Source organism: Primulina eburnea, chromosome 3, assembly GCF_022965805.1.
Source record: "Primulina eburnea isolate SZY01 chromosome 3, ASM2296580v1, whole genome shotgun sequence".
NCBI lineage: Eukaryota > Viridiplantae > Streptophyta > Magnoliopsida > Lamiales > Gesneriaceae > Primulina > Primulina eburnea.
Genome location: NC_133103.1, coordinates 18,350,350 through 18,372,504, shown reverse-complemented (window position 1 = coordinate 18,372,504; position 22,155 = coordinate 18,350,350). Strand labels below are relative to the sequence as shown.

The window sequence follows — 22,155 nt, the reverse complement described above, 5'->3', positions numbered from 1 at the left end:
TTATGTTATTGATTATGAGATTTTTAATCAGATGCTTTTGGTGAACTTTATTTTTAGATCTTTTATTGCAACCATTTTTGAGACTACATTTTATTTTAAATCGAAATTTAGAGTTATTTTGTAATCAAGAAAATTTTTATTTTTCTGCAAACTTTAAGTAGTAAAAAGTACGGTACGTTACAGATATAAATATATGATAGACATTTTGTTGTATGTCGCTCTTATTTTCGTGTACGATTTATTGTTATATCTCCTGGGCTATAAACTTTTTATATTTTTTTAATGAAAGCATTTTCATTAAAAAAGAAAAAACAAGAAGGCTTCTCAATTTTGCAGTCATGGGCTAAATACCTGCAACTACCATTTGCTGGAACAAATCCACGGATTCGTTAAAGACATAAAATAACCATTTTCAGTCAAAACTGTTACCAATAATGCCCCAAGCATTGGAGTTTCAGCAAGAGACGTCTCTAAACAGTGAGTCAAGGTTTCAAAATCTGCAGACTTTGCATACAAGTTCAACAAAATACTACTAAATATGATCCGAAAATCCGCATTTATAAGCAAGCCACTATATTTGTCTACCTTCGTAAAGATTTCCACCTTCTGCAAGCCCTCAAATAAGTGAGGTTAATGTTTCAATGCTTGGTTCAACTTCACCCCGCATAGCACCAAAACAACATGCCATTCTCAGAGTCTCTCCTCTTGAAGAATACAAAGAAATAATAATATTCCAAGAAACCACATCCCTTATAACAATTTCTTTGAAAAGAATTTCAGAATCACCCAAACAATCAAAATCGGCATATATTTTCATTGAAGTTTTAAAAGTGCAATCCATCAAGAATCCACTTTTGACAACATAATCAAGAAATTGATCACCTAAAACTTCATCGGAACTAGTTTGCGTCATCACATATCATTGTGACCACATTCGGAACCACCTCTTCTCATTTCATTAAACAATGCAGTTACAACTCCAACTACATTTCCTTCACAGGCATATCCTGAGACGACCGAAGTCCAAGAAACCAAATCATGTACGACCAGGGCCGATCCTAACAATATTTGGGCTTGAGTCTAATTTTTAAAAAAAGGCCTCTGAATCCATAGCAATTTTTTAATTAAATCAATACGTTAAAACAATATAAAAAACTAAAAGAATAAAAATATCAAACATGTCCAAAATAATCGTTAAAAAACAATCCGTCTAATGTTTTATTGCTAAAAATACTAATCAAGACTGTATAATCAAGTTGTTCAGTAATTCTTTCTCAATCGATAACATAGTCAATCCATTCAATCTTTTTTGTGACATTAGAAAAGTTTTGATGAGCTTTAACTTTGAGAAACTTCGCTATGCACTTGCTACTGTGACCAGGACAGTCAACAAGATTTTATAAACAATATGAGCATTTGATATTCTAAATGCAATCAAATGAGTATCACATAAAAAGACGCTGATGATCAAGCGCAACAATCTTTAGCCACATCAATAGCTTGAATGAATCTCCCACTTTTTACCCAACTAAATAATTGGGAAAGGCTGTCTTACTCACCAACCGAATTCAACATCAAATATACATATCAGTTACAACTAATCACCACACATTCTTGATACGTCCCACATACACATTTTCAACCTTTCACTTTTGAATTTTGATCTTAGCTGGACCTGATATGGGAATTTTCCGACTATAAGCTCTTTTTAATCCAGGTCTCTACTCAGCATTCCTAACATACCTTAAAATATTTATTTGGATTTTTCTATGTACTCTCAAGCAAAATTTCAAAGCTGGATATTTCTTGATTTGGAAATCTTAAAATTTAAATAATATTTTAATTTTATTCCTTTTTGCTCGTTATGTTTTCGTTTTTCTTGATTTTGTTTTATTTATTTAACACAAACAAGTATATATATATATCTTACTTAGAACGATAAACTCTTAATATAAATACTAAGATAAAGATGTAAAATAATCACACATTTTAATAAAAAAAAAGGGAAAAAATGGTAAAAAGTAAAGTATATGCCCAATAGCTAGAGTCGAGCATATCTGCAAACATGATTAATATTTTTAAAAAACAAATATATATATATATATATATATATATATATATATATATATATATATATAGGTAAAATAATAATGAGTATATTCACTGTTGTGGGTCCCATAGTTCCGTGGAATGAAGAAGATGAGAGATGAACCCGTGTGCTCCACCAGGGAAACTAAAATTAAATATTACAATTTAAAATTTTTGGGCCCCAAACAAATTTGGGCCTGAGTCATTGGACTCTTTTGACTCTGCATAAGCACGGCCCTGTGTACGACATTTCGTTGAATAGCTTCAGAGCTTGCATCAAACATCCAATCTTCACATGGACATTGATCATCGTATTGCCAAAACACACATATGATTCCAATCCCATTCCCATCCTCACACAATGAATCATTTCAGAAAACCAGTCACCACTTTCCCCAAGTAATGTAACAATTTTAATCAATACAGGAAAGGTGAAACAATCACCTGGAACACCCCGGTTTCGCATTAATTTAAAAACAAGAAAAGCTGAATTAATGAACCCTTAATTTACATATTCTTGCATCAGCGAATTCCGTGTGTAAGTTTTTTTTTTTATTTATATGAATTAGCGTGAGTGGGTTTATGCATATATGTATTAGCGTGAGTCTTGTTTTTTATTCATGGGCAGCATGTGTGGGTTACAGCGTGCATGCAACGTGAGTTTGGTTTAGACAATTAAAGGCCTTCTCGAGCAGCATGTGTCTTCGAATGATCTACGAAAATATTAAAAGAATTTAATTACTTGTGGCGAAGTTATGACCGATTGGCGATTACGGGCTCTGAGCGTTGGATTTCTCATCCAGGGCCGATCCTAACAATATTTGGGCCTGAGTCTAATTTTTAAAAAAAGGCCTCTGAATCCATAGCAATTTTTTAATTAAATCAATACGTTAAAACAATATAAAAAACTAAAAGAATAAAAATATCAAACATGTCCAAAATAATCGTTAAAAAACAATCCGTCTAATGTTTTATTGCTAAAAATACTAATCAAGACTGTATAATCAAGTTGTTCAGTAATTCTTTCTCAATCGATAACATAGTCAATCCATTCAATCTTTTTTGTGACATTAGAAAAGTTTTGATGAGCTTTAACTTTGAGAAACTTCGCTATGCACTTGCTACTGTGACCAGGACAGTCAACAAGATTTTATAAACAATATGAGCATTTGATATTCTAAATGCAATCAAATGAGTATCACATAAAAAGACGCTGATGATCAAGCGCAACAATCTTTAGCCACATCAATAGCTTGAATGAATCTCCCACTTTTTACCCAACTAAATAATTGGGAAAGGCTGTCTTACTCACCAACCGAATTCAACATCAAATATACATATCAGTTACAACTAATCACCACACATTCTTGATACGTCCCACATACACATTTTCAACCTTTCACTTTTGAATTTTGATCTTAGCTGGACCTGATATGGGAATTTTCCGACTATAAGCTCTTTTTAATACAGGTCTCTACTCAGCATTCCTAACATACCTTAAAATATTTATTTGGATTTTTCTATGTACTCTCAAGCAAAATTTCAAAGCAGGATATTTCTTGATTTGGAAATCTTAAAATTTAAATAATATTTTAATTTTATTCCTTTTTGCTCGTTATGTTTTCGTTTTTCTTGATTTTGTTTTATTTATTTAACACAAACAAGTATATATATATCTTACTTAGAACGATAAACTCTTAATATAAATACTAAGATAAAGATGTAAAATAATCACACATTTTAATAAAAAAAAAGGGAAAAAATGGTAAAAAGTAAAGTATATGCCCAATAGCTAGAGTCGAGCATATCTGCAAACATGATTAATATTTTTAAAAAACAAATATATATATATATATATATATATATATATATATATATTTATATATATATATATATATATATTGGTAAAATAATAATGAGTATATTCACTGTTGTGGGTCCCATAGTTCCGTGGAATGAAGAAGATGAGAGATAAACCCGTGTGCTCCACCAGGGAAACTAAAATTAAATATTACAATTTAAAATTTTTGGGCCCCAAACAAATTTGGGCCTGAGTCATTGGACTCTTTTGACTCTGCATAAGCACGGCCCTGTTCTCATCTGTGTTTCTTTGCCACCATTACGGGCTCTGGGCATCGTCCTTCAGGTCGGTGCTAATTTGCCACCATTACGGGCTTCGGGTGTTGGCTTTCTGGTAAGTGATGCTCTGTCAAACTTGGATCCTTGTATGCTTGACCAAGCGACTATAATTTTGACCGGAGAAATTTTCTAAGCCACATTTCATAAAATTATTTTTGAGGATATGAAGTTGATGAAGTTTTAAGAAAAATGTTGATTGTTTGACTACAATGTTGGTTTATAAAAATATGAAGTGAGGAAAAAATATTTTTTTATATGTTAAAGTCTGAAGAAAAATGTTTAATTTATGTCTTATTTTATCATATAATACTTGTTATTTCTGGCAGGGCTTGCTGGACTTCTAGGTTTACTAGTTCTCGTCGATGCAGGTGAGGAAGACTGAGTTGATGCTGCCCGAAGAGGATGAGCAGTTCATAGTAGAAGACACTTAATCGAGTCATTCTAGTATTTGTGCATTAAATAAATTTGAGTTTATGAATTTTGAAATATTGTTTTTAAGTGAAAGGCTATTTTAGTATGTGATGAAAATATCGTATGGTTAACTGTTTGATGAATTTTTATTATTTGAGACGACAACTATCGAATAATTTTATTTTATGATTTATGATGTTATTTTATAGCTTAAAGATAAGTAGATAACAACCCAAACATCGTCATTTAAGCTATAAAGCATTTGGTATATTTTTACCCCAAAAGCTTTTCTGCTTTTGTATCCAACAAATGCTCATCAACTAAGAAACAAATCGTGAATTGCATATCATGAGAAAATGTGAATTCCTTATTAAATTTTCTACAATAAATAAATAATAGTGCAATCACCACTGCGCAATGGAGCTGCCCAAAACACAGTAACAAACACAGATATAAGATCATAACCTATCAGCAATAGTTTTTGGGATGTTAGTAACCGAAAAAATAATTATCCCAAAGTTCCTATATCATCCTTTTTGTTCGGTGAGCAGTGTGGTGGCGATAGATCATCTATCCAGTCAGCGTAAATTCGATTAATTTTCTTGGACAGTTTCCATTTCGCCAACTTCTTATCTTCTCCAGCTTCACCAAGAGGAGAACCAACCACCTGATTTCCTGGAGTAGCCATAGATTTGGCCGGGATGGAGTCAGAGTTCGTTATTTGTTCTGTCTCCACACGTGAACCAGAAACCTTCAAGTCTGTCAAAGTAGAAATAGTACTTTTCTATCATCATACAAATCTTTGTACAAAAAGCAAAAAAGAAAGGTATACGGCAAATAATTCAAAAATTATAGATAAATGTTCTGTATAAAAATACAAAAGACAATCAAACGAAAAGTTTTTGTATAGTTCAACTAGAGTAAGAAAATGGTGAGTACAAAGTGAAAGTAGGTACTCGTAGTCTCCAATCGTATAATTTCGCTACATGCGTTATAGAGTATGAGAAAAGAACAAAAAAAAGCTTCTAAACAACCACAGAATATGTAAAACAAGAAAATAGGGAACCGATTTTTTCCCTTTGTTTAAAAAAAGAATGTAATGGAAACATCAAAGGCACTAGTATATGACTATCGCATTAACAAACTAATTGAGGTTGAATAGACAAAAAAACACTCGAGTTTGTTGTTTTTTTTATAGGAAGACTTTGTTTGTTTAAGGTGTGAGATCCGCTAAATGTTACTCACAGCGATGCCGTATGTGCCTATAAGGTTCAATTAACCCAAACAAATGAAAGTGCACGAGACCTATATATAATTTCCCAAATCAACCGAAGAAGTATAAAAAATGGTCATGGAAAAAAGGGCATTAAATTGAACGGTGATAATGTGTATCACATGTACCTGATTGGCCATGAGCGTAATAGCATCTGTCTCCATATGGACACTGACCAATCTCCCATTTACTGCATAACTTGGTTTTCCAAAAACTCATCCTTACTTGGTAAGTATCCGAGGCCCCAGTAACGTGCTTACTCAAATCAGGTTGACTGAAATCGCTGCTGCTCCACGAGGCATCCCTTCTAGTTCCTATGCTTATAGCAGAACTCTCCCTCTGCCAAGGCACTTCAGCATTGAAGTTTGAAGGAGCCCGTTCGTGGAGGAAGATACACTTCTCCCCATATGGACACTCACCTCCATTGTAATATTTCTTGCAGATTTTCGTCCTATTAACCATTCTTTGATCATCATTCCAATTACTCCCAGGACCCCTATCCTTTTCTCGAATAAGCTCTTGCCAATTCGGAGGGGGCACACGTAAATCCTCAGTACCATGAGCAAAAGTGCAATGCTCGCCATTGCGGCACATACCATCCATGAATTTAGCGCAGATTCGTGTCTTGTAAAATATGTGGCTGGTACCATTACTTCCGGTACCATTTGTCTGAATAACTGGCTGCTTGTTTTCAGAGTTTCTTGCTCTCTTAAATGGTGGAGCACGATCAAACTGTGAAGCTAGATCTGGTTGCATATTTTCGTCAAAATATGGAGGCCAAAATCCTCCGGCATCACAAGTAAAAGGTGGTGGCATAAATGAATGTGGCGTCGTAGGATCCGGAAAACTCATCCAGTTTCTCAACAAATATCTCAAGTTAATTCGAGTTCAAACTGCTCTCAATTTTTTGCCAAAGAGGAACAAAGTCACAAGGCCAGAAGTATTTATGCCAAGTCAATTCAGATCAAAACTCAAAAAATGAAATAAAAGACAACGTGCACATAAAAGAACTGCTGAAAAATGAAAAATACTAAATCATCAAATACACAAAAAACATAATCAAATTTAGTTCTGTTTGGTCAAAAATGTCACTGAAGTGATTCCAAATCCAACCCTTAATGAATGATTTCTGGAAAAAAAAATTAACCTTTCTGATTCGCGGGCAAACAAAATGATGCCAATTCTATGTAAAACACCAAATCAAGAAACGGAAATCTATGAACTGTAGACATTCAGACCAGCAAATCGGAGACTACGAATCGGAATAAGCAGATGCAATAAATAGAATCAACAGAAATATAAATTACATCGAGCCCCAACATTTAAATTTAAATTTAAAACAATAAAAAAAGAAACAAAAATCGAGAATTCTCAAACCTGTACTCGATCAAATCATTCAAATAACAAATATAGGTCGAACCATTCGCATGAAATCATTTAGAAACATATCATAGAATGAAGATTTGACACACCTGAAATTGAGGATGATCAGATCCAAATTCGGGGAATAAATTCCTCTTTTGAAATCAGACTTGCAATATCGATATTAAAAATTAATGTCACGGTATGACATAAACGTAACTTCTTTGCCGATCATTCATCCATTTTAAACAATGGCCAATGTGAATTACATACCCAAATAGATTAAATGGCGCGCCGCCTTAACGAATCCCTAGATTTATATGGGGAAAAATTTTGAAGTTTGGAAACCTAAAACCCCACATCGGCTAAAACCCCACGAAAAACTCGGCTAATTATAAACGATTCTCATAATTAAACCGGGCTTGTATACAATTAAAAAACTCCTTCTGCGAATAATATTTTTTATAATTCAATTGATTTATATTACATCAAAATTTTAGCACTTTATTAATATATACATAATTATCAAAACAGACGATGATATCAAAATTTAATTACTCTAAATGTCTCAAATTTAATAATATAACATAGATTAGTAATTGTTGCCCAATATACACTAATAATAAAAATATATATAATTTATGTTCCATAATATATTACTTAGCCATTCGGGTATACTCATTATGTATGTAATGTATTTAAAAAAAAATTATGGATTTGATGTTTATAAAATTTGAGGAAGATAAAGAAATTTTTTATTAAAAAAAATCAAGAAAAAGATTAGATATGCAAATTGATAAAGATATTGATTAGCGGCTAAATATATAGTTTGTGTAAGGTCCAAAATACGATAACGTAATCTAACTACATGCGAATATTGGGAAAATGACTAATTAAAGGGTTTTATTGCATGAATTAAATATGGTGTACATGCTTACATATGTAAAATGCATTGTTCTACACGAATGCATAAAACTATGTTTTAAAGCTTATTCGAGATGCGATAGAAGAATGAAGATCGAGGGCTGAAAAAGGGAAAAAAATCTATTAAATAATTATTTTTAATTGTTTAATATGTGATGTATTTAAAATGGTATTTTTTAAAATAGAGTGTTTTGTGGTATTTTTAAACGGTATTTGATTTTCAACGAAAATATAAACTTTTTGAGAACTTAGCTAATATTTTCACGAATTTTTCTAAACAAAATATCTTAAATATTATTTATGGGTTTAATGGGCCTAAGCTTATATTACTTGTTTTAATTAAAATAAAAAGGCCCCAAAGCCTTCCCAACTCTTCATAATACACGCCTCTCACCCCTAATCATACAAGGACTCTCCTTCACCACCCACCACACACACCACACAAGAATTTAAGAAGAAAGAGTCACGGTTTTGAGGGGAATTCAGCATAGGGTTTCTACGTTCACGTTCTTCACATTGCCAACTCGTTTTCGTGTGTTTATGCACGCCTTAAATCTCTTTCAAACATCACACTATATTATGTATATTTGATTAACCTTGCATCGCATGAAAAATATGTGGCATAAGTTTTATTTTCATTTTTATGGGCATAAATGCATATAATTCATGTTTTCATGATATAAAACTCATGTTAATGATGCACAAAAGGGCTGTCATGGTAGGATACCTTGGAAGGATGTTTTTTCAACATATTAAGGGTCCATAGATTTCAATACAAGGTCTGGACCGAAGGCGAGCCAAGCTTGAACGAAAATTTGCATGTTGGTGCATTAGGGTTTCAGCTTGGGGGAAAAGCAAGTGTGCGGCTTGACCAAGGCTTGACCAGGGCTCGGGCTGGACGCGGTTAGGTGTGAGGAAGAGTCCTAGCATGGCTATGACTCATGCACAGCGGCTGGGGAAGAGCCCATGCGCGATGGGACTCTTTTCATGCAAGCCGAGGGCAGCAACTGTGCGTGGGATGTCATGGCTTGGCTAGGGGATCCAGGCTAGGTCTGAGGGTGGTCCAGTGAGGGTCATGAGTGCTCGGGCTCGGGTGGTGGCACGGGTGAAGGGTCTTCGGCTAGTTAGGAATCCTAGGGTGCATAATCGGTCGCGGCTCGTGTTGGTCTTGTGGCATGGGCTAGGCTAGGGTTCAGTTTTTGAAGTGAATGCTTAAGGGGTCGAACCATGATCCATGAGGGTTCGGTTCATGGGTCACGAGGGTAATTTAGGTATGAAAGTTCTTGATAAAATTTTGGGATTAAATTATTAAAATTTGAATTAATCCGAGAATTAAACGCTTTGCAAATTAGTAAATAAGAATTTAAATCGAAAGCCTCGAATTTAAGCTAAATAAAAATGTTAGAAATTTAATTTAAACTTAAATAATTATTTGGGATGGTATAGAGTCAATGAAAGTAGGAAAAAGTCAAAATCGAGAAATTCTAAGTCCGAGGGTAAAACGATCATTTTACACCTGAAAAATATTAGACGTCCTAGCAGGGCCTGAATGCTGTAAATTATGTTAATATGTTTATTTTAAATTTTTATGAAATTTATGATGAAACGTTAATGCTAAAAGACGTGTTGCTTGATTGGTTTAAAAGAAAAATGATTTATATATATGTATGAATTTTTATAAGTGATGACAATATGAAACGTTTAAGGAGGTGAAGTGATGGTGACTAACACGATGATATGATTGGAGATAGCGTGAGGAAAAAGGCCCAGAGGGAGCCTGTTTACGGGAGAAGGCCTCAGAGGGAGCCCGGCGATCGTATTTTCATCGACATGATATGATGATATGATATGTAAGACCAATGCTCAGTTGACGGGTGAGAGTGTCGCTGATGTCCCTGTCGTCCAGTATTGTGGTTATACATAGATGGATCATACGAAAATTACAATTAACGATCTGAATTAAATAAAAGGAAAATATATATGTATATGATGAAAAGAAAAATGTATATAATGAAAGGAAAATGGTTTAAGTTTAAGTATGTTCATGAAAAGTTATAGTAGATAAACATTATAATCCTAATTTTTTATAATAAAAAAAAAATCTCAAAACTTGAATGATAAACAATGATTATGTATAGAATTTGAATGATAATGTGTAGCTGTACTTTTTAGGATGAAATATCATTCACGAAACAAAAGTCAAATATTTGAGAATAATTTGATGACACCTCAACTAACTAAAAAATTCTAATAAAATAAAATAATTGGGCTCAATCACAAAAACTAAAGCTATTTTTATATTTTATGAACAGCAAACCCATAAATATATGATCATTTTAGTTTTCAATCATATAAACTAATAGATTTTCTAGAAAATAAGAATCGGGGATGACAATAAATCCAGATATAATTTGTACCCGACTCGGATTCAACATGTCTAAGATGGGGTATGAGTATGAAATAAATAGGTCTAAGGTATTAGATTTTGGGTTCTAATGTGCAATGACCCAATGATTATGTAATCACCATATTTCAGTTATGAATAAACTATCATTTAAAGATGGTTAAGATGTAATTAATCTTTCGAGCAATTTATTAGGAGACAATTTGAAAAAGATCAAAGATCGGTTCGGAGCCTCTGAATGGATATATAATGTCAACAACCCACTAGAACACTTACGAGAAAATTAATCAACTAGTAGATATTTTAGAGTAGGTCTCTTGTGAGACGGTATCACGAATCTTTATTTGTGAGACGGGTCAACACTACCAATATTCACAATAAAATGTAATACTCTTAGCATAAAAATTATACTTTTTCATTATTGATCCAAATAAGATATTCTCTTACAAAATACGACTCGCGAGACCGTCTCACACAAGTTTTTGTCATATTTTATTATGTGTTATATGTTTTTAAATGATTTGTTATTTGTATTTTAGTCTTTCAGGTATGAGAATATTGTTAGTGACGAAGAAAATTGCGGCTAGTCAATAAGAAAATTTTATGAAAATGATGAGAAAGAATATAGTTTTATTATTAAAAATATATTTTATACTAAGTAATCATTTATTTTAAATTTAAGTAGCTAAAGACCTACATTTCTCTTAAAAAAAACTCCTGGGCCCAATTTCGATCCATGAGTCCACATTCTATCATTAGTAGATATTCAACTATATAAAGAAAACATCACCCCTTCCCTTGCCATTCAGCACCCTGCATCCTCCCCATCTATCACATGGTTTTCGAAAAACCTCCCCCTTTAGAAAATTTTTGACATTTTTCATCAACCCAAGGCTAGAAGTCTATTCCTAGAGTCAGAATATATTGTCACCTATGTTGGATCGGATATGATTTTAGGAGATGAGCGGCTAAACTCCAATTAAAATTTTTGACTTTGAACCCCTCTCAACAGTTTTTAGGTTTTCAAGAAGAATTTTTAAACGGTTAGACTTGTTGGATCACTAAAACATGTTAAGTGTGGAAATGGCCTAGCGTGACTAATGATTAACTATATTTGACACTTTAACGAGAAATGACTTGAAATAAGATCTGAAAGACTGTTAAGTATGTAATTAAATAACACAAGTGTATTTATGGATGTTCAGAGACATCACACTTGCTTCCACCCAGGATGGTTTTCACTCAAAGACTTTGATTTTACAACTTTTTATAATAACTCATTTCAGTTAGGACTTATCACGGTCTAATTGAAACTCTTAATTATCACTTTACAACTCTTGATATTTAAGAACTCTCGGTTCACCATACAACAAATACAAAACCCAATGGTCAGACTTGACAATTTGAGTTGTTAGTGTAGCACATATTGATCTTTAATGATATGACATATTATCATAGGTATGTGCTTAGACGAGTGCCTTGAAATAATATCTCTTTAGAGTGCTCGGAAATCTTTGAAGAAGCAGATGTTCAAGTGTGTGAGAGTTCGGAGAATTCAAAGTTGTCTTTGGCTCTTGAGACTTCATATTTACATATGAAAGCTTCAACAGTCGGATAAATTTTTTCAACGATCACTTGTATCATTTCCAGACAGAACAGACTTGTCCCTTTCATATAGTAAATATCATTAAATGTATATTTAATGTTTCTTCATTTTATCGTTTTGTAGCTCTTTATGTAACGTACCGTACTTTTTACCATTCAAAATTTGCGAAAAAATTAAAAATTTTCTTAAACATAAAATTTCATAGGTCGTCACTTGTCATTTAACTTAATAATATTAAAATCAACATTCCCAACTAATATTTTCCAACAAAGTACTTATTTCAAATCATCTCACATCCAACATAAAAACATAATATTTTAAAGTTTTCATAAAACATAAACATAGTGGTCCTCGGGTTTAGCCTTCCGCTCAGTCCAAGCCTGCCCCTTGGTCGCCACCTCCTGTCTCCTCATCAACATACTCACCTGCATCGATCAAGTCTAGTGAGTCTAAAGACTCAACACGTATAAACTGGGAATAACGAGTATTACATAATAAAACCACATACAAATTCAAAATATAACATATATACTTGAAACTTAAACTTTGCGTAATAAACTTGAACTCTTAATAAACTTAAACTTTCATAATAACTTTGAACTCTCATAAACTTCTTTGAACTTGAACATACATACTTTGAAACTTGAACTTGCATAATAACTTGAACTTTCATAAACTTGAGCTTTGCATAAACTTTGAACATACATGCATACATAATATGACGTGCCATCACATAAACTTTTCTTTAAACATGATTTCATACTTCAACATACTTAACTTCATCATTTTGCGTAGAGGATGTTTCAAAGCAAGTGACCCATAACATAATAAATATCTGATCAGACAAACCACAGTACTGGGCTGACAGGGACGTATCCACTGCCACATACATGAGATCCCTGTTCATAATTTAACAGGCCAGTTGATCCACGTTCATAATTTAATGCTTCAAAACCACGATCTAACCCGTTCATAATTTAACGGGCGGATTGGTCCCCGTTCATAATTTAACGCTTTCCAATCCTAACTTCAAACCCGTTCATAATTTAACGGGGTGGAGAGGTCCTCGGCCACGTTCACCGACTTCTAAACCCATTCACTTTTGGTCACAAGACATTTAGCATACCTCAAAAAATTCAAATATTTTCTTTGCACGTCATACATACTTACTTTGCATTGAGGGATTCGTTGGATGTCAATCGGGTCGTTGCTGCAACATACTAATATGAATACATAAACTTAACTTGTACAACTTAACGTAAATGTGTAGTGACCCGTTCCAGAATCACCTACTAATCAAGAACTAAGCATGCAACTAACTTAATTAATAACAATCAGAGATAATAGCGGAAAAGGTCAACAAACGATAGTTATACAACCCAATCGAAATCAAGAACAACTCGAACTAAAATGAAAATATGCAGTACAACAATAACGAAATAGAATAGTACTGAAAACTAAACCAACCAGCTACTCACTGTCCTCCTCCTGCTCTTCCTGAGCCATCCAACCTGAGGCCTGCCCCGTGGGAATGGGGTGTCCAAGATAAACAAAACCGAGGACGTGAGCGATAAGAACGCCCAGTACAAAAGCATGAGTATACAAGCCTATATGAAATGCACATGCTATGATATGATACCAGGGTAGTCAAGAAACAGGAGTAACAAAGGATCTCAAAATGCTCAGTCTAGAGGCGCCAAGTGGATAGTGCCGCGCGGTACTCCTCTGGGTCACTGCATCCACTACAAGAACAGACGTGGACCTAAAATGTCCCGGATCACCGAAGCCCTCCGGACCCGTCGGCCACTGTGTACTCTCGGTGTCCATGCGTCCACAAGACAAGACAGGGCTGAGCGGCCCCACAAGATATAGCTTATCTCGAAAGAGATACAGCTCAACAGTAAAGGCTATCTCGAAGGAGATACGGCTCAACATGAAATGCAACATGCATCATAAAACGTGACATAATAGCATGCATCATATGACATGTAATAATGCACCACATAATCATGCAACACATATAAGGATGTATACTCGACCAGGATATCTCGGATAGTACTTTCGTACCTCTATCACAGCAAGCCTAGCCTTACGCAACACCGCTAATCAGGTCTAGAACAAGCCTACGCATCAAAAGCATATCCAATGAACAATACTACCATGCTCAACTAGCAAAACCAGTACTACCAAAGGTTTAGGGTTTACCTTCGTCCGTCGACAGCCCTTTGATGTCGATTGCCTCGTAACTCAGGCGTCACTACGCTACTAATCCTGGCAGCTCTTGGCTAACGCTCGACCGACAAACTAACCCTAGAAACCTTCCAAACCTCTCAAAATGAGACACAACTTCAAGAATTGACAATACAAAATGAGGAAATCCGAGCACTATTTATAGGCTATGTTCGGATCCACCGAACCCACTTCGGAACGTCCGAACTCCTACGTGTCCATCGGCTCTTGACACCTCATGATCGGATCCACCGAACCTACACTTCGGATCATCCGAACTTCTACGTGTCCATCGGCTCTTGACACCTCATGATCGGATCCACCGAACCTACACTTCGGATCATCCGAACTTGCATGTAAACTGACGTGTCGATCAACTCTTGACACCTCATGATCGGATCCACCGAACCCACTTCGGATCGTCCGAACTCTTCGGTGCTACCGAACCATCTTCGGTCCGTCCGATCATGACCACGGTCAAAATTACACATTAAACCTTCTTAATCACCATTAATCCGTTAATTACCCAATTTGGAATTCGGGCTACTACATTCTCCCCCCCTTAAAAGATTTCGTCCTCGAAATCAGGCTTAGAGGATGAACAAAACGAAATAACAACATCGTTATTACATCTCAATTGTTGTTGAACACAACTGATCTAGAAAATCCCGAAAGACTCGATTCATCAGATCCATGAACACTGCTGGAGCATTCGTCAATCCAAATGGCATAACTAGAAACTCGTAATGCCCATATCGAGTACGAAATGCAGTCTTGGAAATATCATCTATACCAACACTACCTGTGGAGGAATCAATCGCATAGATGAGGTAGCCTTCCCCGCCCGCCTCTAAAGCACGACAGGCTTTCAGAGCAGATACCACTGGCATCGGAGGTCGCGCTCCCTCACCATAGAAAAACCAACTAGAGCTCTCAGTCGTACGAAACTGAACAAGCTTCTGGTAACAATCCACGGTAGCTCGGTAGGTAGTCAATAGGTCTATACCTAGAATACAATCAAAATCTTCCATCTCCAGGATCATAAGATTCGCAATCAATTCGTTACCCTCAAAATCTAAGGGACAACCCATCACTAGACGCTTTGCTAACACCGAATGACCCATCGGGGTAGAAACAGAAAGAATGACGTCTAGAGAAACATACGGTAACTTATGACGCTTAACAAATCGTCCTGGTCACCCCAACGACCTACACTTCCCTGACTACTCTCATCACCAAAGTGGTCAGCCATCGCTACAAGATAGAATGGGGAAAATGGTAAAATGGTCCACGAAAATCCCAAAACAGAATCTATATCCCAAAATCGTAAGCATGCTCTGATACCATAAATGTAGTGACCCGTTCCAGAATCACCTACTAATCAAGAACTAAGCATGCAACTAACTTAATTAATAACAATCAGAGATAATAGCGGAAAAGGTCAACAAACGATAGTTATACAACCCAATCGAAATCAAGAACAACTCGAACTAAAATGAAAATATGCAGTACAACAATAACGAAATAGAATAGTACTGAAAACTAAACCAACCAGCTACTCACTGTCCTCCTCCTGCTCTTCCTGAGCCATCCAACCTGAGGCCTGCCCCGTGGGAATGGGGTGTCCAAGATAAACAAAACCGAGGACGTGAGCGATAAGAACGCCCAGTACAAAAGCATGAGTATACAAGCCTATATGAAATGCACATGCTATGATATGATACCAGGGTAGTCAAGAAACAGGAGTAACAAAGGATCTCAAAATGCTCAGTCTAGAGGCGCCAAGTGGATAGTGCCGCGCGGTACTCCTCTGGGTCACTGCATCCACTACAAGAACAGACGTGGACCTAAAATGTCCCGGATCACCGAAGCCCTCCGGACCCGTCGGCCACTGTGTACTCTCGGTGTCCATGCGTCCACAAGACAAGACAGGGCTGAGCGGCCCCACAAGATATAGCTTATCTCGAAAGAGATACAGCTCAACAGTAAATGCTATCTCGAAGGAGATACGGCTCAACATGAAATGCAACATGCATCATAAAACGTGACATAATAGCATGCATCATATGACATGTAATAATGCACCACATAATCATGCAACACATATAAGGATGTATACTCGACCAGGATATCTCGGATAGTACTTTCGTACCTCTATCACAGCAAGCCTAGCCTTACGCAACACCGCTAATCAGGTCTAGAACAAGCCTACGCATCAAAAGCATATCCAATGAACAATACTACCATGCTCAACTAGCAAAACCAGTACTACCAAAGGTTTAGGGTTTACCTTCGTCCGTCGACAGCCCTTTGATGTCGATTGCCTCGTAACTCAGGCGTCACTACGCTACTAATCCTGGCAGCTCTTGGCTAACGCTCGACCGACAAACTAACCCTAGAAACCTTCCAAACCTCTCAAAATGAGACACAACTTCAAGAATTGACAATACAAAATGAGGAAATCCGAGCACTATTTATAGGCTATGTTCGGATCCACCGAACCCACTTCGGAACGTCCGAACTCCTACGTGTCCATCGGCTCTTGACACCTCATGATCGGATCCACCGAACCTACACTTCGGATCATCCGAACTTCTACGTGTCCATCGGCTCTTGACACCTCATGATCGGATCCACCGAACCTACACTTCGGATCATCCGAACTTGCATGTAAACTGACGTGTCGATCAACTCTTGACACCTCATGATCGGATCCACCGAACCCACTTCGGATCGTCCGAACTCTTCGGTGCTACCGAACCATCTTCGGTCCGTCCGATCATGACCACGGTCAAAATTACACATTAAACCTTCTTAATCACCATTAATCCGTTAATTACCCAATTTGGAATTCGGGCTACTACAAAATGTCATGCTTAATCCCAAGCTAAATAGATTCTTAGAACATTCTATAATTTTCCATGACATAACCCTGTAAAACATCATATTAAACCATGGTATAAAACCTCAAATCAAACCTTAAATAATAAAAGAATATACCTAAAATCTGAAGGTACACGGACCCCGTCCCTAGGTCCGTATCATGGTCCGTGTCCGTGCGCTTAAAAATTGTTGTGATGAAATAAGAAGGCACGGACACCGTGTCTACCTCCGTGTCCGGGTCCGTGTCCGCTCTGTTCGACGAATTATTTTATGAAAATTTTGCGAAATGTCTATTCTCTCAATTAACACATAAGGCATCAAGATTCATCACTATGAGACCATTCTAGGATACCATAACAATGAACTAAAATTTTATAATCACCCTACAATTCATACGACCCAAAATATTGTCATTTATATTAAAGTTTATTTCTTACGACATCTTAATAATTCAAGCTCTTAACGACATGAATCAAAACCTCAAAAATACTCTAAACATCATTACTAACTTTCTTATATGCAGCAACGATCACCCGTCGATCCCCAACAAAGCCTGCAACATAAAAACTTCAAGAACATATTAAAATTCATAACTTTCTTGAAACACGATTTGAGCAGTCATACTAAAAACCCCATAACTCACTCGTTTTTAATCCAAATAACTCGAATTTTATATCAAATCGAACGTATCGAAAAGATCTACGTTTTTGTAATCAAATGTTTTCTCAAAATATGTACCGAAAAATTGCAGTTTTCGAAAGAACAGCGAAACATGAGTTTTCGGATCTAAAAAATAGCAGTCATACTAAAAACACCATAACTCACTCGTTTTTAATCCAAATAACTCGAATTTTATATCAAATCGAACGTATCAAAAAGATCTACGTTTTTGTAATTAAAAGTTTTCTCAAAATATGTACCGAAAAATCGCAATATTTTACAGAACAACAAAAACGTGAATTTGGTGATCCAAAATTGTTTCAAACTTGATCTAGACGTGATTACTCAAACTTCTACGCATCGCACATATAATTTTTGCATAAATAACAACACAACGCATAATATGACAAGATCGATGCATCAAGAACAGAATATACGTGCCTTTTGATATTTAAAAATACCGTAACGACGATACCGAAGCGGAGATGATACGGGAGGCGATCCGGGACGAACGTAGCTCGATTTTCTTTGAAGAAAACTCACTAAAAGTATTGCTGGAAATTTCAGAGGAGGGCGATTGATGAAGGGGAGGTGAAGAGAAATAATGAAGAATGAAGTTTAATAGAAAGAAGTTTAAAAAAACTTTCTTTCTTTTAGTCAAATGCAATAATAGAAAGAGTGTTGTGTTTGGTGTGTGTATATGTGACTTTACGTGTAGGTGGGTTTGTTGTGTGTAGGGAAAATAGTTACATGTATTATATGTATGTGGTGTGTGTTAATTAAGAAGTGTAAAGTATAAAAGTGTATAGGTGTGTGGTACCTATTTGTCAAAAAGAAATAAAAGAAACGTGTGGGTATGAATAAGCTAGTAGGACAATTGACTAATTAATATTACAAAAATATATCTAACAATTATTTGACATGCTAATAAAAATACTAATTAAATTGCTACTAAAATACTGGATTACATGTAAATCAAATAAATAGGAAATAAATTGCTTAATTGCATCATTATGGTGCTAATTAAAATGTTAACTAAATTAACAATTTAATTAAAATATTAATTAAAATATCATATAAAATATTATTTAGAATATTAATAAATTGCTAACTCATTATGATTTTTTTTATAAAATCTTCTAATTTGAAAATAAAATGTTCCAATACTAATTCTTTAAAAGTTTCAAAATCCTAACATCACTAACTACATGAACTAAATCATTAAATTACTAAAACTAAATAATTCATTTAAAATACCCCATCCTTAACTTAAAATAAAATACCGCATTAAAATTTACTAAAAATCGTCCCGGTCTCCTTTCCTCGATCTCGCCTCGAATAATCGCCTGAAGCATAAAACTCCATAAAACATTTTAACGTGTATCAATTAAACATTACTATTAAAATAATGCAAATTCTTAAATCATGAATTAAAACACAATTTAATGAAATAAACATGCATTAAAATCATTTAATAAAATACATAAAAAATTTAATAACTTACACGCACGTGGTCATATGGATTAAAAATTTTCGAGACATCACACTTTAGCTCTTCACCAAATAGGATAAATTCGTCATAGACTTCACCATTTCATCTAATGAGGTCAGAGGTACATCGGGTAATGATGTTTCCATATCAGCATTGTTAGAAATACTTGTTTCAGGGTTATTAGGATGGGGAAAAGAGAAATGTACTTGTGGTTGTGGGTGCACACCAATTTGATTGGTGTCAGTGGTCACAACGGGGTCGACGGTGGAGGAAGGCTCTTTGACCGCTGCTTGCTCATCACCAGGAACATGATTTTATCCACTAAATTAGCTGAGGAAGAACCACTGTCGTCTTTTGACTGGTTAAATACAGAGGGGTCTGGGACAATTTTTTCATCCCCTTTAGCTTTTTTCTTTTTCTCCACCTACTTCTTCATATTCCATGCCCATCACATTGAGCATGGAAAGTGCTTCATTGTCATAGATCTTGATTGTCATGGGGAGCTGTTGAATGGGAATTTCAAACTCCCTCCGCTTATTTTGGATCTTGGAGGTGACAGACATAACATTTAACTCTAGCTGTGAGATAGCGACATCATCATCAGGATCTGTGCACCTAGTGGCATCAAAATTTGTCTGCTGCGGGATATTATCAGTCGTAGAATACTTTCCCTCAGTTGGAAGTCAATAAACGTCCTTTGGCCGAGAGCTACTCCAATTTCATCGGTCTCGATCGAGTCCAACATCTCACCTTCAAGAGTAGAAAACTTATCCGATAGATCCTCCTCCAGGATGGTCTTGAACAATATATAGGTCGATGTTCAAACCATGTGCCGAACATCTTCAATTTCTGGCCATCGCCTTCAATACATGAGAAGTTTGGGAAAGAATAACACCTTCAGAAATTCAAATGCTAGCCACTGGTGGAGTGGACTGGACTGGACTTGTGGAACCAACTCCAATTGAGTCACCTCGGAAACCATTTTAATCTTCTTCTTCTTCTCGGGCTGCTTAACGCCCTTTGGTTGTTGGGGTCATCGGTATTCAAACATTTAGATGTAGCGGTTAGAGTCTTGTGCTTGGTGTATAATTGTTTTAGATGGACGTTCTCTTGATTGTCCTATTTCGGTCTCAAAATATACCACATTTCTCTTCAAAGGTGCTATAGCCAGTGCCTTCTTCTTCTTGGGATGCAATGGATCAATAATTCCAAAAGTCACCTTTCGGTCGACCAAGCAAATAAAAAATCTGTAGAGTGAATCCCTCATATGGGCCCTTTCCCTTGGTTATCTCACATAGGGTATCAAAATAAATTCCAGACCAGTTGACACTGATATTTGATGCGATCACCCATGTACTAGAATTTCTTCTAGATGATATTGTCATATGCCCCTACTTTGGCCAGCAGAGATTTGGCAATGATGATGATGAGAAAACATAACTCCAACTTCAGATCATGCTTATATGCCAGAATAGAGATAAAGATACCAGACAGAAAGAACCCAGCACTCCAGATATTAGCATTGCCCTCTAGAATATGTGAAACTTTGGTCAAACCCTTAGTAGGCAGTTCCAGGGCATCTCAGAAGAATGTTAGGAGATGATGTAATTAGACCCTCCGATGGTGTATATGATACTTTCATGCTCCATTCTTGTAAAAGTGAAGAACTGTTTCACCTTAGATAAGTCCAGATCCAAAAGTGAGGAACTTCCTCAGACTGGAAGCCTCGAGCATCTCCAACACATATGAAATGAAGTCATTCTTTAGTGACAATGGACTCCGAGGTGATTGGAAGGCAAGTCTTCAAGATCGACATCTTTGGTCTGTTAAGAAATTTGTGAAGAAACAAGTGAAAGAACAAAGAGTTTTGAGAAAGTAAAATTGCCGAAATCTTTTGAAATACTGTGAGCGTAAAGAGTTTAAAGAAATGAAGATGAAATCACGTGGCTAAATCCTTATAGACGGCTATTGGAAATATTTTTTAAAGTAATATGAATCGTTTTTCTCACAAATCAATATTTAAATATAATAAAATGTTAAGTGTTAGCGGTCGGATAAATTCACATCTTCCATAAGTCATTCAACCATTTTGATTGAAACTTATGTACTGGTTGGACAATTGCTTTATCAGGCTTGATACATTTGTACTTCATTATAATGCAATGAAATGTCATGGAGCCTTTCTCCTAAACATATGTACTAAGCCAAATCTACTAAACCAAGAATATTTCTTAAATAAGAAAATTTATGGTTTGGTAACGATTTAGTAAGAATATTTGGTGCATGTTGATCGGTTGACATGTATTCCAATCAAATCTCCCTTTCATGACATAATCCCTTATGAAATGGTATCTTATGTTAATATGATTAGTTTTGAAATGAATAATGGGATTATATGTTATAACATTAACACTTGTTTTGTCATAGAATATGGGAACTCACTCGACCAGATCCCAAAGTCTCCAAGCTGTTGTTGAATCCATATGATTTGTGAACAACAACTTTCAGTTGCAATATATTCTGCTTTAGCGGTTGAAGTGGTTATTGATGTATGTTTCTTGCTGAACCAGGATATCAGTCTATCTCCAAGGAATTGACATGATTCGCTGGTGCTCTTCCTGTCAATCTTGCAACCTACACAGTCTGCATCAGAATAACCAGTAAGGTTAAAACTTGAGTCTTTT

At 35.6% G+C, this 22,155-nt stretch overlaps 1 protein-coding gene and 1 long non-coding RNA gene across 4 annotated transcripts; both read right to left on the bottom strand.

Annotated features, from left to right (window-relative positions):
• Positions 1 to 4,959: 4,959 nt before the first annotated feature.
• On the bottom strand, positions 4,960 to 7,643 carry LOC140827165 (zinc finger CCCH domain-containing protein 39-like). 3 transcript variants are annotated; one of them, XM_073189781.1, is made up of 3 exons: positions 7,380 to 7,643; positions 6,040 to 6,804; positions 4,960 to 5,397 (listed from the first exon to the last, which is right to left on the bottom strand). In XM_073189781.1, exons 2-3 carry the CDS (start codon positions 6,761 to 6,763, stop codon positions 5,147 to 5,149), a joined length of 975 nt encoding a protein of 324 aa, XP_073045882.1. In that variant the 5' UTR covers positions 6,764 to 6,804; positions 7,380 to 7,643; the 3' UTR covers positions 4,960 to 5,146. The 3 variants fall into 3 exon arrangements, with proteins under 3 accessions (XP_073045882.1, XP_073045880.1, XP_073045881.1); XM_073189779.1 differs by having other exon boundaries at positions 6,040 to 6,881; positions 7,384 to 7,643; XM_073189780.1 differs by having other exon boundaries at positions 7,384 to 7,643.
• Positions 7,644 to 12,387: 4,744 nt separating this feature from the next.
• Positions 12,388 to 18,624, bottom strand: LOC140828381 (uncharacterized). The gene is made up of 2 exons (XR_012117169.1): positions 17,829 to 18,624; positions 12,388 to 12,632 (listed from the first exon to the last, which is right to left on the bottom strand). It is a non-coding gene; the product is annotated as an uncharacterized lncRNA (long non-coding RNA).
• Between the last annotated feature and the right edge of the window lie 3,531 nt (positions 18,625 to 22,155).